The sequence below is a fragment of the Panthera uncia genome, chromosome C2, assembly GCF_023721935.1.
Source record: "Panthera uncia isolate 11264 chromosome C2, Puncia_PCG_1.0, whole genome shotgun sequence".
Classification (NCBI taxonomy): domain Eukaryota; kingdom Metazoa; phylum Chordata; class Mammalia; order Carnivora; family Felidae; genus Panthera; species Panthera uncia.
Window position 1 is genome coordinate 53,928,440 of NC_064810.1, and position 13,833 is coordinate 53,942,272.

The 13,833-nt window shown below is 39.1% G+C and overlaps 1 protein-coding gene across 9 annotated transcripts in view; it reads right to left on the reverse strand.

The window, feature by feature from the left end:
- CD47 (CD47 molecule) overlaps positions 1-13,779 on the reverse strand; it is a 47,155-nt gene extending 33,376 nt beyond the window's left edge. For 3 of the 9 annotated variants that reach the window (XM_049628129.1, XM_049628130.1, XM_049628132.1), the window contains exons 1-2: positions 13,568-13,777; positions 1,287-1,634 (exon numbers count right to left, since the gene is read on the reverse strand). In XM_049628129.1, coding sequence (XP_049484086.1) covers positions 1,287-1,634; positions 13,568-13,613 — 394 coding nt within the window. In that variant the 5' untranslated portion in view covers positions 13,614-13,777. Of the gene's footprint in view, positions 1-1,286; positions 1,635-13,567 lie in introns of all 9 variants that reach the window. The other 6 variants (XR_007457250.1, XR_007457251.1, XM_049628134.1 and 3 more) reach the window with 4 other exon arrangements.
- Between the last annotated feature and the right edge of the window lie 54 nt (positions 13,780-13,833).

Here is a 13,833-nt window from a genome sequence, read left to right on the forward strand (position 1 = left end):
CCTAGCAGCATCGCCTTCCAAACTCTGCCAGCCCGCTCTAAACTATCTCCTACCCATTCCTTACTGCACAAAAATCCCTCTTACAATACCCCAGGCCAGCTTCAACAACTTGATAAATCTTACTTCATAAAATAAACATTCCAGGAATACAACCAACATTTGCAAAGCACTTTGATTTACAAAGAACTTACATATGAGATCTCATTTGATGCTCATTACACTGCAGAATACATAAAAGCAGGGATCTACTTTCATCCCCATCCCAGAGATAAGGGAGGTAACTTGGACTCAGAGAAGACAGTTCTCAAGATCATACGGGCAAATAGTTAAGTTGCAAAATAGGTGATCGAATTTAGATTTCCTGATTCCTAATCCTAAACACTGTCAAAAGATTCCACCAAATTAAACAGCTCATTCTCAGTCTGGTGACAGACATTTTATAATGTCTCAACACTAGGGGAAGACAAAGAGGTGATCCAACTGAACTGTTCTGGTCCCATCAAAGCAGAGGTTCTCAAAGTATGGTCTAATCCTAAAATCAGTAGTATGTCTAGTGATTCTAAACAGATACTTCAAACAGAAGGTCATGATGCACTTGTATGTGGTTGAAGAAATCAGGTGGCACAATAAAGAAAAGAAAGCAGGTTGTTTACTTCAACTAACTACTGCTTTATACAACTCACCAAGCCAAGTTTGTGAAGAAAGGGCAGAACCATGGTGCTATAATCAAGGCTGAATTCAAATACACTGAATTGGATCTCTAGTTCTTCCAAATCTTGGCCAATGAAGAAAACACCAAAGCAAAGCTAAGCATAGGAAGCCTTAAGGACTTATCCATGATAATCTGATTTTTTAATCTCCTGGGTCTCCTAATCTAGTCTCTGCAGAGGGGACACGGCTGGCACTCGTCAACCCTTGGTCAAAGTGTAAGGTTAAAGGCCAAATAATTGGAAAGGGGCTGGAAAATTAATCACATGAAAGAGAGTACTTTTGATGGCAGCAAACAGAAATGCAGCATAGATGACCTTAGGACTGTTCACCCCAAAGGAATAGTCCTGGGACCAAAAGTGTGAGAACCACACAATATACAAATTAACCAACAGCAAAGGAGTTTTACTCTGAAAAGTAGAAAAGCAAGTAAGATAAAACTCATGATCTTAAAGCTGATAAACATTACATCAACATTATTAATAGCCTGTGCTTTGCCTAGCCCCATTCTGCCCCCTTTCTAATAGGATCAGGATGCTACAGGACAAATAAATGGGAAGCTTTTATAGAAATCTTACCAATACGGTATTTTAGTTCTATGATGGTTTCGCCTTCTCTGCTTAATTCTGTTACTTCACAAGTGTAGTTTCCTACAACAGCCTCTTCCTTGTTCATCTCCAAAGAGGCAATGCCATTTAGTAATTTTTGTGGTATGATTTTTGTACTCTTAAATTTATCGTCGCGAGTGGTCTTTTCTATAGCGCCATCAAAGGTGAAAATGTCTTTTCCTCTAAATTTCCACTTTACATACATTTCATTAATGTTTGTGGCCTCCACATTATTAACATAGCATGGGATGATAACAGTTTCATTGCAAGCAGTGTATTCTACAGATCTGGTTATGTTAAATATTAGCTGAGCCGAACCTGAAAAAGAAAAAGAAAAAGAAAATTGTTTGATTTCATTATAGAATTCTGTAGTTTAAGATGTTACAAATCCTTAAGATAAAGAGTAATGCTTCTCTTGTTCATTTAAGAAAACAGTGCAACTATACAGAAGACAGGCAAGGTGAAAAAAACCCCCAACTTATTTCAATATTAATGTGCACAGCTGGCAGAGAACACTGTAACTTTTCCTTATTCAACCTCAGTAATACAAAGTACACATTACCATGTATCTTGGGAATAAATTCAGCAACCCTGCTGGAACATGCAGGTGTAGTATCTGGCTTTGGAAGCTTTGAAGTAATCGTTACTGCCTACTGATATATGTAGAAAAATACTGTCCTCACCATGTGAAAATTTTGAACAGAAAATCAAACCAAACATTATATCCAATCTCAACTTCATATACTTCCTCCAAATAGAACTTGCTAAACTGATAGGAAGTTTATCTCTATCCTTATGTTGCATTTCCAAAAAGATGATGGAGTCTACTATAATATAAAAAGGTAAACCAGATGAATCACATCACATCTCTCCATGAGGATGGAAAGTCTTAGAATGCTAAGAAGAAAAAGCACTTTCTGTGGCTTTTTCCCCACTGCAAAATACAGACAGCAATACTCATTTTGTACGTATTAGAAACGAGTATATACAATTGAAAGGCATTTTCCCACCCCTGTATTTCATTAAAACTATGGAACAACAATTTCCAAATATGTATTACAGGTATTCTTTCCTCCCAGAAACCACAAACCATTCAAAAGAAGCTAAAAAACAAGTTAAAACCAAGAGCAGATACTGCTAATAAGTAGGGTCCAGAGTAATCCTCTCGTATCCATGGTCATATTTTCTGTGGTTTCAGTTACCTGCAGTGAACCAGTCTGGAAGCAGAGAATCCTCCTTCTGACACATTCTATAATCCTACATATTATACACTCATTTCATTATAAATTTCTAAATTTTAAGATGCTAGAGTAGCCTAACACTATGTCACAGCGCCTACACCCTTCATCTCATCATGTAGGCATTTTATCAAGAGAAGGTATTTTGAGAGACCACATTCATATAACTTTTACTATAGTATACTGTTGTAATTGTTCTATTTTATTATTAGTTACTGCTGTTAATCTCTTACTATGCCTAATTTATAAATTAAATATTATAGATATGTATAGAAAAAATAGTATATATAGGATTGGTACTATCTGTGGCTTCAGGCTTCCACTGGGCGTCTTGGAACATATCCCCCCACAGGTAAGGGGGACCATCATATTTTATCCAGTTCTTCTCCATATGATAAACTATTGTTGCCTTATAAATGAAATCTAAAATGTGCAAGAATATGGGGAAATTATAGCGGTCTTCCACATTGCTCAGCCATTTATCAACTCTTTTACCTAAGTAGTTAGCGGCTCTTTCCTCAAAAAAACAAAGCACTAACAAATATAAATAAAACATCATCTTCAATAGCTCATCCTTAAGATTTCTTCTTTCTACATTCATAAAATGGGAATAAAAATCAGGGGTATAGAATGTTATTATTCTAGGAACATAATTATTATTTAGTAACTGCCCACTTAGTTAAATGCCAGGATGCATAGTGGAATATGAAGTGAACAATGTTCAGAAAGCCTGAGTACAAATCAAGCAATTAACTTAACTTTTCTATGCCCTGGTTTACTCTCTGTGAGTAAGAGGATCAAAAACAAACACTGGCTACTTCACACAATTGTGGGGAGCACCAAAAGAGAAAACTTCTGGGCAAGTGCTCTCTAACAATACCACACTCTAAATATGAGGGGCAGTACTGTACAAGTGAGGCAACATAGCCTTTTAATGTGACAATCTGGACCTGGCATGTCCAAACTGTTATATTTCTGGGAATGTGCAGTTTGAACCAACTTTGGGATGTCCACAGCTCACCCCTTCCCACTTCTCGGCATTGCTTGCCATCCAAACATTCACAAGTGCCAGGCAAAACCTGTACTTCCAGTAATTGTCCCTAGCCTTGGGGTTGTGAATTATTCCCCCTGAGAAGGAAGCACTGGAGGTGAGGGGGAACTACAACGTACAAAAAGGAGAGAAGTAAGTATGACGTTGGAATTAGAACGGAACGTGTCAGAAAATATAATGAAAGGTTTTGAAATGGACAAAAAGATTACTGAGTGTCCTTTCAATGGAGTACTAGGAATTGTGTGACAAATTCTTTGGGAATATCTGATTCTGTAGAGGGCTTGTGCCTTTCACTGTGTTTGTCTGTCTGGGCTATTTTACAATTTTGGTAAAACTGAGTAATGCAAATGATTCATGTACATAGAGGCACAAATAAACTTTGTTCTGTAATTCACTTCTCCCTGCTGGAAGAAGAGAGGATTTCAAAAAAGCACATTTTATTGCCCTGAGGATACTGACCAGTCTTGCATCTGTTTGAAAATTCACTTCAGCATTCCTGATTGCCTATAAATGTGTCTGTTCTCTCAATTTTCTTTTAAAATCAAGGTGGCTTTACCATCTTGCTGGCTTACTTATTAATTAACATGTGAAATGAAATCTTTGACACTTGGTCATTTTGTATTTGAGTCAAGATAAAAAAGAATATTTCTAAAAATTACCGTTTAATAAAAGAGATAAAAGTGAAGAGCTCGGTTCTCCTAACAAACTTTTTTAGAAGGCTCTAAGAAAGAAATGGCTGGCAAATACTCCATAATTTCATAACTTACATTTAGAGAATGAATTTTCTAAAGAATACAGAAAGCACTAATTGCACTCAATTATTTGTTGTAACAAAAGAATTTTATAGCTGAAGCAATTTAAGTAGAATAAATGCTGTCAATAAAATTCAAAGCAAAATTGACCTGGATAAGCCATAACTTTAATAACCCTTGTACTAATTAATAAATAAAAGTAGTCCAAATATACCACTCTACTAGATGTTAACTACTAGCTCCATCCCTATAAACATTTATTTAAAAAAAAAAAAAACCTATGGGGCACCTGGGTGGCTCAGTCGGTTAGGCGTCCGACTTCAGCTCAGGTCATGATCTCGTGGTCTGTGAGTTCGAGCCCCGCGTTGGGCTCTGTGCTGACAGCTCAGAGCCTGGAGCCTGTTTCAGATTCTGTGTGTGTGTCTCTCTCTGCCCCTCCCCTGTTCATGCTCTGTCTCTCTCTGTCTCAAAAATAAATAAACGTTAAAAAAAAAAAAATTTAAAAACAAAACAAAACAAAAAAAACCTATTACCTAGTAAAATTATCTGATTTGGGTTTTCTCTTTTGTGTATTGCTTTCTGATGAAACATTAAAGTGAAGAAAAGATTTAAAATAGAGAGAGCAAATAAAAGCACATAGGCAATTAACATGAATAAGTAAATTCTGATATGCCTATAGCAGTCTAAATCAGATAGGAATAGGTAAGTATAACCATCAGTGATACAAGACCTACAGATAAATTAACAAATGAAATGGTGAAATTATTTTATATAAAATGCCAAAAATACTGGACTTCACAACCTCTGTAAATACAGACCACCAACTGAAACCATCTCATACCACAGTCCTGAAAACAGCTATTATGTGTTGCTGACAGGGCTCAATACATGGTGGTCACAGCACACAAGTCTAGTTCAGAAATGTACAAATTCAATAAACATTTATTGAGAATTACCTGACCTGAAATATTTTGATAGGATGAGGGGATACAATGATGGGGGGGAAAAAAAGAAAAGAAAAAAAAAGCAAGAATTATCTTTTATTTAAAAAAAAATTTTTTTTTAACGTTTTTTATTTTTGAGACAGAGAGAGACAGAGCATGAACGGGGGAGGGTCAGAAAGAGAGGGAGACACAGAATCTGAAACAGGCTCCAGGCTCTGAGCAGTCAGCACAGAGCCCGACACGGGGCTCGAACTCACGGACCGCAAGATCGTGACCTGAGCCGAAGTCGTACGCTCAACCGACTGAGCCACCCAGGCGCCCCAAGAATTATCTTTTAGAAGCTTTCAATTCTCACTTGGAAGAATGATACATACTTTTTGTAACACAAGGTCCTAAGTGCTATCCTTTGGTATGAAGAAAGTGCTATAGATGGGCAGGAGTGTAACCAGTCTTACAGATGTCTAAGAAAATTTGCGTTGCTACCAAGGAAACAACAGAAGACTGTCATAGATGCCACCCATCTCAAGTCTTCAATCTTTTATCTTTCTATATATGCTACGTAAAGCCTCTGTCCTTTGCAACAACTCTTAAATCACTCTTCTTTTGCAGGAGCTTATCATATACTCTCCAAAGGAACCCTATTACTTTTTTTAATTTAAAAAATTTTAATGTTTGTTTATTTTTGAGGGGGGGGAGGGGCAGAGAGAGAGGGAGACAGAGAATCTGAAGCAGGCTCCAGGCTCTGGCTGTCAGCACAGTCTGACATGGGTGGGGCTCAACATAACAATCCTCGAGATCATGACCTAAGCTGAAGTCTGATGTTCAACTGATTGAGCCACCCAGGTGCTTCAGGAGCCCTATTTCTTAATCTGAGTCCTTCACATGAGAAGCCAGAAGCTTCCAATACTTCCCACTTATAAATTTACTTACAACCCCAACTATCCACAACCCCCTCTTCCTCTTCAGAATTGCATCCCTTCACCTGTTAGTTTTCATTTCTGGCTCCACACCCACTCATCTCCCTAAGGACTTTCCCTAACTGATTATCAGCCTCCTACATCCTTTATGCCATTCACATAGGGTTTTTTGTAATACTTTAAAAAATGCTTAAATATTAGCCGATGTTTAAAAAATCATTCATCTCTTCCCTAGCATCCTAAAATAATCTAAATGCATTTCTTCACCTCCCATTCACTTCTTAAATCTCTGCCACCTGGCCTCTACCTCTTCTTCACTATAATAGTTCTTGCCAAGCTCCAATAATCCCAAGTGAAAAACTGAATGTGCACGGTTTTCTCTGTATCTTGACTACTCTATAGTTCCTCAGCCAGTAGGCAGCTCCTTTCTTGCTCTTGTCCCTTGGCCTCTGCGATAGCTCCTGATTCTGAATTTCCTCCCACTGCTTTGTCCACCACACTCATCTTTCTTTCTTTACTGAAATCTATTCCTTGACTCACAATAAGTATCAGTGTTCCTCAGAACTTCATAACCAGCACTGCCCACCTTCCTCCCAATGATCCAGGTCCAGCATTCTCCTTAATCCACAGTTTTAACATCTACACACTTTTTGTTTAACCAAGCCCCAACTTTCTCAACTGCAGACCTGGAAAGCCAACACTCTGCTGTGCACCTCCACTTGAATGCACTACACTTAATTTAAAATTTGGACAACATGTCCAAAAGCCTATTTACCCTCTTCCTAACCCCCTCCCAAATACTCACCATCCAAAGTATTTTCTATTACCTATCCATCAACAAGACCTGGACCTAGTAAGAATCATGCTAGATTTCTCCCTCTCTTTAGCCATGAAAAATTCTTGATAGGCTCAACCTATTATTTAATGGTTCCTCAATCCAATGTCTGTTGTATGAATTAGACATTTATCATCTTTCTTTTGAGATACTGCCGTAACCTCTTGACTAGCTCCTTACCTCCAGCCTCAGTGTTTTCCCATCTTAGCCTCAATGTATTTTCCACAGTTCCCAAAATAACTGTTCTAAATGCAAATGTGCACTCTTTTGCCTAATACACTTTAACAACACCCCCCGCCCCCTTCAAGCTAAATTCTAAGTGCGTTATCATCGAATGCAAACTAGATCCTTCAAGATCCTGTCCAGTCCCACCTCCTGTACTCCCTCATTTCCAAACTAAGCTCCAATCATAATGACATCTTACAATTCCATGAATCTGCAAATGCCCTCTCATCTCCATACCTCTGCACATGCTGGCAAACGTGTACAGGTAAGAGTACACACTCTGGAGTCAGACCTTGGCTCAAGACTTAGCACTTTATACTTGTATAACCTTTGGCACGTTTTTTAACCTCTGTACCTCAGTCTCCTCATCCAGAAAATGTGTAGTGACAGTGTATACATCATAGAGGTTTTAAGACTTAATGAGATAATAAATATTAGGTTCTTAGTGCAGTGCTTTTGCATACATAGGAAATGTTCAATAAATGGCAGCTATAGTCTGCTACTTTTGGTTCTTCCTACTAAAACACAATGGAGATGTTCAGTCCTGTCCTCCCTTCCTCCCCTACCACTACTCAGTTGTATTCATCCCCTCCTTATTGCTCATACTGCCCCCTGTTCAAGTTTTGTCACTGCACTCAACTACTGAATCCTGCAATTACTGTTTTCCTTAATCGAAATCTCCATTAGTCTCAGAAGTTAGAGAAACAATGACAGTGTCTTCATTTGGTATCCTATGTATGGATCCAGGGTCCAACAAATACAAAGCAATACATTCCCTATGAATGTAAAAAAATGTAAAGTATGAATTCCAAGAAATCAAAATCTAAACACTGTAGCAAAAAGGATTCACTCTTCTTTCATATATCCAGTGACTCCTCCACTGCTTCTCACTTCAACAGACCTCATTATGGAATTGAGAAGCAACATAGTTTAGTGGACAATCTGGAACAAGTCAGTTGCAAACTGCATGGAAGAGTTTCTTAAGAATTATATAAATGTAATGATCTTCCTATAGGATGGTATTTAAGCTAGGTCTTGAAGGAGGAGTAGGAATGGTATAGAAAAGGAAGGGCTTTCCAGGCAGAGTATGTAACATGCACAGAGGAATAAGGAAAGTGGGTAACAGGAGGCAGAAGATTATTCAAGTGAACACTAGGAACAAGGGATGGTAAAGAAATACTGTAAAGGCTTCCCTGCATGTCACTCTGAGGAGCTGGGACTGGATAATATAAGCAACAGCAAAACACTCAGGTTTACTTGCATTAAAAAAACAGTCCAGTAGTATGAAGGGTAAACTGAGGGCAGGAAGGGAGATAGGAAAGGAAGACCCACTAAGAGATCACCACTGCAATAGTCCAGGTAATTGACACCTGGAGAGAAAGCCAAATTACAGTAAAAATCTAATATAATCAACATATGTCGGATGTGGGAAACAAGGCGAAAGAGGAAAGAATTAAAGTTATTTACTAAGAGTATGTGTAACTCATTAGATTGTGGATTTTATTGAGAAAAGAGTTTTGGACATTTACAGGGGAATATTCTTTCAATATTTAATAGGCTAGGTATTAAAGTGCCTGCAGTACAATGAAATGAGGATGTCCAATAGTTCCCAGGTCATATGGATCTGGATTTAAGAAGAAAGGTCAGAACCATTAATACCTGGGAATCACCAAGATAACAGCTGGTAAGTGAAAATTGTGAGCATAATCAAGATTGCCCAGAGAGTACTTGCAAAGTAAACAGCAGGAAGAAGAGAATAAAATGTTGGGGAACACCAAGATTTATGGAAAAATCATTAAAGAGGAACAAATCAAGGAAGTGAGAAAAAGAAGTGACAGCAGCAAAGAATACCACTGCAGACCACCAAAGAAGGGTCTTTATATGAACAAAATAGTTCTTAAATGGTATGAGTAAAGACAGCCTCTAGATTAAAAACTACATTATTAGCTTCTTTATCTACACCAATATCAGCAGACTAGTGGGAGCAAACATCATGCACTGGGAAGTGAATGGGTGGGAAGAAGGAAGAAGCAGTTATTTTTTTTCAATAGATTTGGCAGTGTAAGAAAGCAGACAGAGAAAGCAACAGAAAGAGTCTGGAGAAGGGGACAAGGGCAAGGTTTTTTGGTTTTTCTCCTTTGTTTGTAATAGGGGGTAAAACTTAAGCATGTGTGTAAGGAGCCAATGGAGAAGGAGAGATCTAAGATGAAAGATCTAAGACCAAATGGGGTAAAACTTAAGCATGTGTGGAAGAAGCCAATGGAAAGGTAGAGATCTAAGATGAAAGAATTAAGCTGTCTGGGCAAGTCTCCAAGATGGTGGAAGTGAAAGAGCTGTAGACAGGTGAACCTTTCCTTGGAAAGGTGAATGGGTATACTTCTGAAACTGGGGGAGGGAGGAGAATGAGATGAAGGCCGCTTAAGATATTGCAGATAAGTTTAGTAATGGTGGGAGGGAAGCTGAGCGAGTCCACACCACACATCACTATTTTTTGCAGTAGAGTAGGAAGTTAATTATCTGCTTGAAATGGATGTTCAGGAATGGGGTAAGAAGCCTAACAGTCACTAAGGTAAATGAAGCAAAGCTCATGAGTGAAGATAACAGCTCAAAGTGAATCCTACCAGTTTTTGCCATTAGATCAAGCCCTTGGTATGAAGACCTGGAGTCTCAAACTGAATCGGGTTAGAATTAGGGTCAAAAAGGAGGATCTAGACAGCTCTCTCCCCAACAGAGACCAAAAAAGGCCTGGAGGAAAGTAGGGGTGTCCACAAGGTGTTCAGTAATCCCCCACTAGATTTAAAGTGGCCTTATAAGGACAGAAGTGGTCAACCTAGAATTGCAAGGGAGAGAAAGTTTCAAGTTAGTAACATCCAGAATTATGGGCTTCTCAAGCACTTAAAATATATTAAATGTCACCAGGAGATAAAAACAAACAAAATTTCCTATCCTTTATATACTACATTTTAAGTTACTGAGAAGCAAAAGATCTGAAATTTATCTCTTATACACAAGAGGGCCTTACAAAGTGCTTAGAGCATAGCATGGGCTCATATTTGCTCAAAATGGAAAAAGTAGTTTTGACAGACCTTGCAGTTGCCAAATGCCTTACCTTACCTTTTAACTGTAAGTGTGACATGTATTCAAATATGCACTTTTATTCTCTTAATCTCAAACTCTGGGGTTGACCAGATTCTGAGTCTTATATAACTGTTCCACAGATAGCAAATGTAATATTCAGAGTTTAGAACTTATAATTTCCATTTCAACTCTATGTAATGACAAGGAAAAGTCCTTAGTCTAGGTATATCAGGATCAAATTTCTTGGGTGCTCTATGTACTTTAGTACTACATGAGTTTAACAAAATCAATCCTACACTATTATTTTTGCTCTTTTGTCATGGAACTACTATCTGCACTAGGACACAAAGTAAAAGTAGCTTTATGACAACCCAAGAGTGCACTATATTAGTCTGAGTGAGACACAAGATATAAAAATATAGAGATTTTTATCTTATATAAAAAGGTAACAGCAAAAACCTGTAAGATGGCTGAAATGGTTATAGGAAAATTGTATCACAAAAAGAACATTAAAGTATTAAAAACAATGCCTATATAGCTAAAGATGAACTAACATTAAGGAATACAAACTTGGTTTTAATAATATGAGTGATTACTGTGGACTTAGAATATTTATCAAACTTGGGAAAAACACCTATTTTTCTTCTTTAGAACCTGGTCTTTCAAATCTCCATTAACAGCTCAGTGGCAAAGATAAAACATCTGCCAAAATACAGATGACAGCATGAGCAAGTGTCCTAATGGTAGGCATTTAGTGTAATGCTTTAACACACTGCCTCTAGACTGCTGGGGAGGCCCCATAAATAAGTACTTTTAAATAGGCATTTACTTCCTTAAAATGGCAACTTGTGTTTAAAAATAATACATTCTTTAAGAGAAAAGAAAACATTTTCATTTAAGCAAGACACGTTACTAACAGACGTAGATAATAAAAATGTTTTTTAATCAGTGTACCCTTGATTTTAAAAACTCACTTTGAACAAAGAAAAATCATTCAACCACTGAAAAGACAGTCAATGTCCCTGCCATTATTTGAGTAAAGTTTTATTTGCCAGTTGCTGAAAACTACTGAAACTGCTGATGTGCTTTAAAAAAAAAAAAAAAGTATAATTGGGCTTATAGGGGAGGGGGGAGGAAAGGAGCCTAGTAATTCATTCTGCATCTTGTAAACCAACAGGGGGGTGGCAGTTTGCCTGAAAGTAGATGAAAGGAGCATTTTAGATAACTTCTTTTACCACAAAGGTCAACTGAAACTGTAGTGTCTTCAAAAAAATGCCTTCGATTAACAGTCATCTATAAATGAAACTGAAAGCAAAATCAAACTTCAGTACAAATAAACCTATAAATATGTGACTTTCTTACTCATTTTGGATTCTAAACTCAGTCTCTTAAATACCCTGGTTGGTAATTACTCGTGTTCTGAGACTGTTAACATATCTTCATACATGTCCTTTTTAAAACCACATATTAAACACACACAAAATCTATTATATCTTATGACAAACACGATCACTTCTTGTTTTATAGTCAACAAAACTCAAAAGTATAATGCCTCTATTTTTTTTTTTCCGGGTTATTAACTAACTACAATAAAATACTATAAATTGTGAATTCTGTGACTGTGGGGACTTGAGCATACTTATATTGTATGTAAATGAGTACCAATTACATGTGATCTTAACCATTATTAAATATGGCCTAACAAAAATCCTATCTCCAAAAGTACCATTATAACAGTTCTTTCCGATCTGCTTGAAAACAGGACCTCTGTTTATAAAATACTATATGACTTACACTTCTTATTCTTCAGACTAGCTTTGATGCCAATGGTCTGAGTTATTGATATTTTATTACAAATTTGCAATTTGATTCAACATGAAGGCTTTCTGATCCTACAACAGGTTTCTGAAAGCAGTATTATTTTAGGTATAGTAATAGTAATGGCAATAAGTCACTAATGATAACAAGAAAATACTACCTTATCTAATAACAACTCTTTAGATAATAAAGATATCATTAACAGCTCCAACAACCCAGGATGTTTCAGAGATTGAGGAAAGTGGTAACCAAGGATTTAAAGGCATAATGGAAGTGGCTTGAAGTCACAAACCTTTATAAATGACACAAGGAGGCTAATAATCGGTTTAAAATCTAATTAATTTAGCATTCTAGAATTCAATTTAACAATTGCTTCCTACTTTTACTAAAATTCAGTTCTGAATCTTACAAAAAGTTCACAGAAGACTGTACAGATGTGAAGTATGACAGGCACCAGAGAACCACAAAAATTCCTATCCCTCACTTTTTACAGAGGAAGCACACGTTTAAAAAAAAAAAAAAAAAAAAAAGCATAATGGATTCCAAAAGCCTGGGGGGACCAAACGCCTTTGGCGTTGAAAGACACCAAATCCCACTCTGCTGCAAATATGTTTGGACTCTATAGAGGTTACAGTCTTCTTATTTCAAGCGAAATCTGTATTACTATTAAGACGCTTCGCCCAAATAAAGTAGAAAAACTTGGAACGGGCAATAGGGCGTGGGGGTGGGTAGCGAGAGTTTCCAGGTAGCTTATTTCTAGAGTTAAAAAAAAAAAAGCACTCAAAATATTCTTCCTATTAAATGCTGGGTTGGAAATGCAACTTAATTGTGTCCTTTATGTTTCCTTAACTCCTATGTTCAAGTGGGAGGGCAAACAGGAGAAATCCCATCTTGCAGACTTCGCCAAAATGCGCACTTCTATCGCAAGAGGCCCGGGCCCTCCCACTCTCCCTCCTTCATCCCCAAATGCGTTTAAACACAGAGGAGGAAGCGGGGTGCAAAAGAGGGGGGCCCCCAACAGTTGCCACCCCTCGCCTCCGATCGCGCCCTTTCTCTCCACAGTTAATTTCTGCGCGAGGTGCACGGCTCAGAACCTTCTTCGGTGTGCATCTGGAGGTGGAGTACGGGGGGGGGGGGGGGGGGGGAAGGAGAGGAACTCTTCTCCCACCGAGGGGGGAAAAGGAAGAGAAGGGAAAGGAAGGAAGGGGGCGCAGGATTACCCGAGGGCCCTCCTACGCTCGCACCCGGAGCGTGCAGGGCCCGAGCGTCCCGCGCTCGGACCACCCTTTCCAGGGCGACGCCGAGCCAGCCGGGGAGCAGCCCACACACCCGCGGGGGCGCCGCGGGGGCGCCGAGACACGAGTCGCCGACCCAGGAAAAAGGGGCCACTCACCGCAGCAAGCCGAGCCCAGCAGCAGCAGCACCACCAGGGGCCACATCGCGGCCGCCGTGGGGTCGCCGCCGGCGCCGCCGCAGGTGTCTGGAGCAGCCACCGAAGCAGTCACAGGCGGGATCTGCCGCCACCGCCGTCACAAGCAGGACCGGCCGCCGCCGTCCGTCACTGGCAGGACCCGCCGCCCAGGCTGCCTGGCCGTGCGCACGCGCGCTCCTGCCCCCCCCCCCCCCCCCCCCCCCCCTCGCTCCCCTCCCACCCTCCCG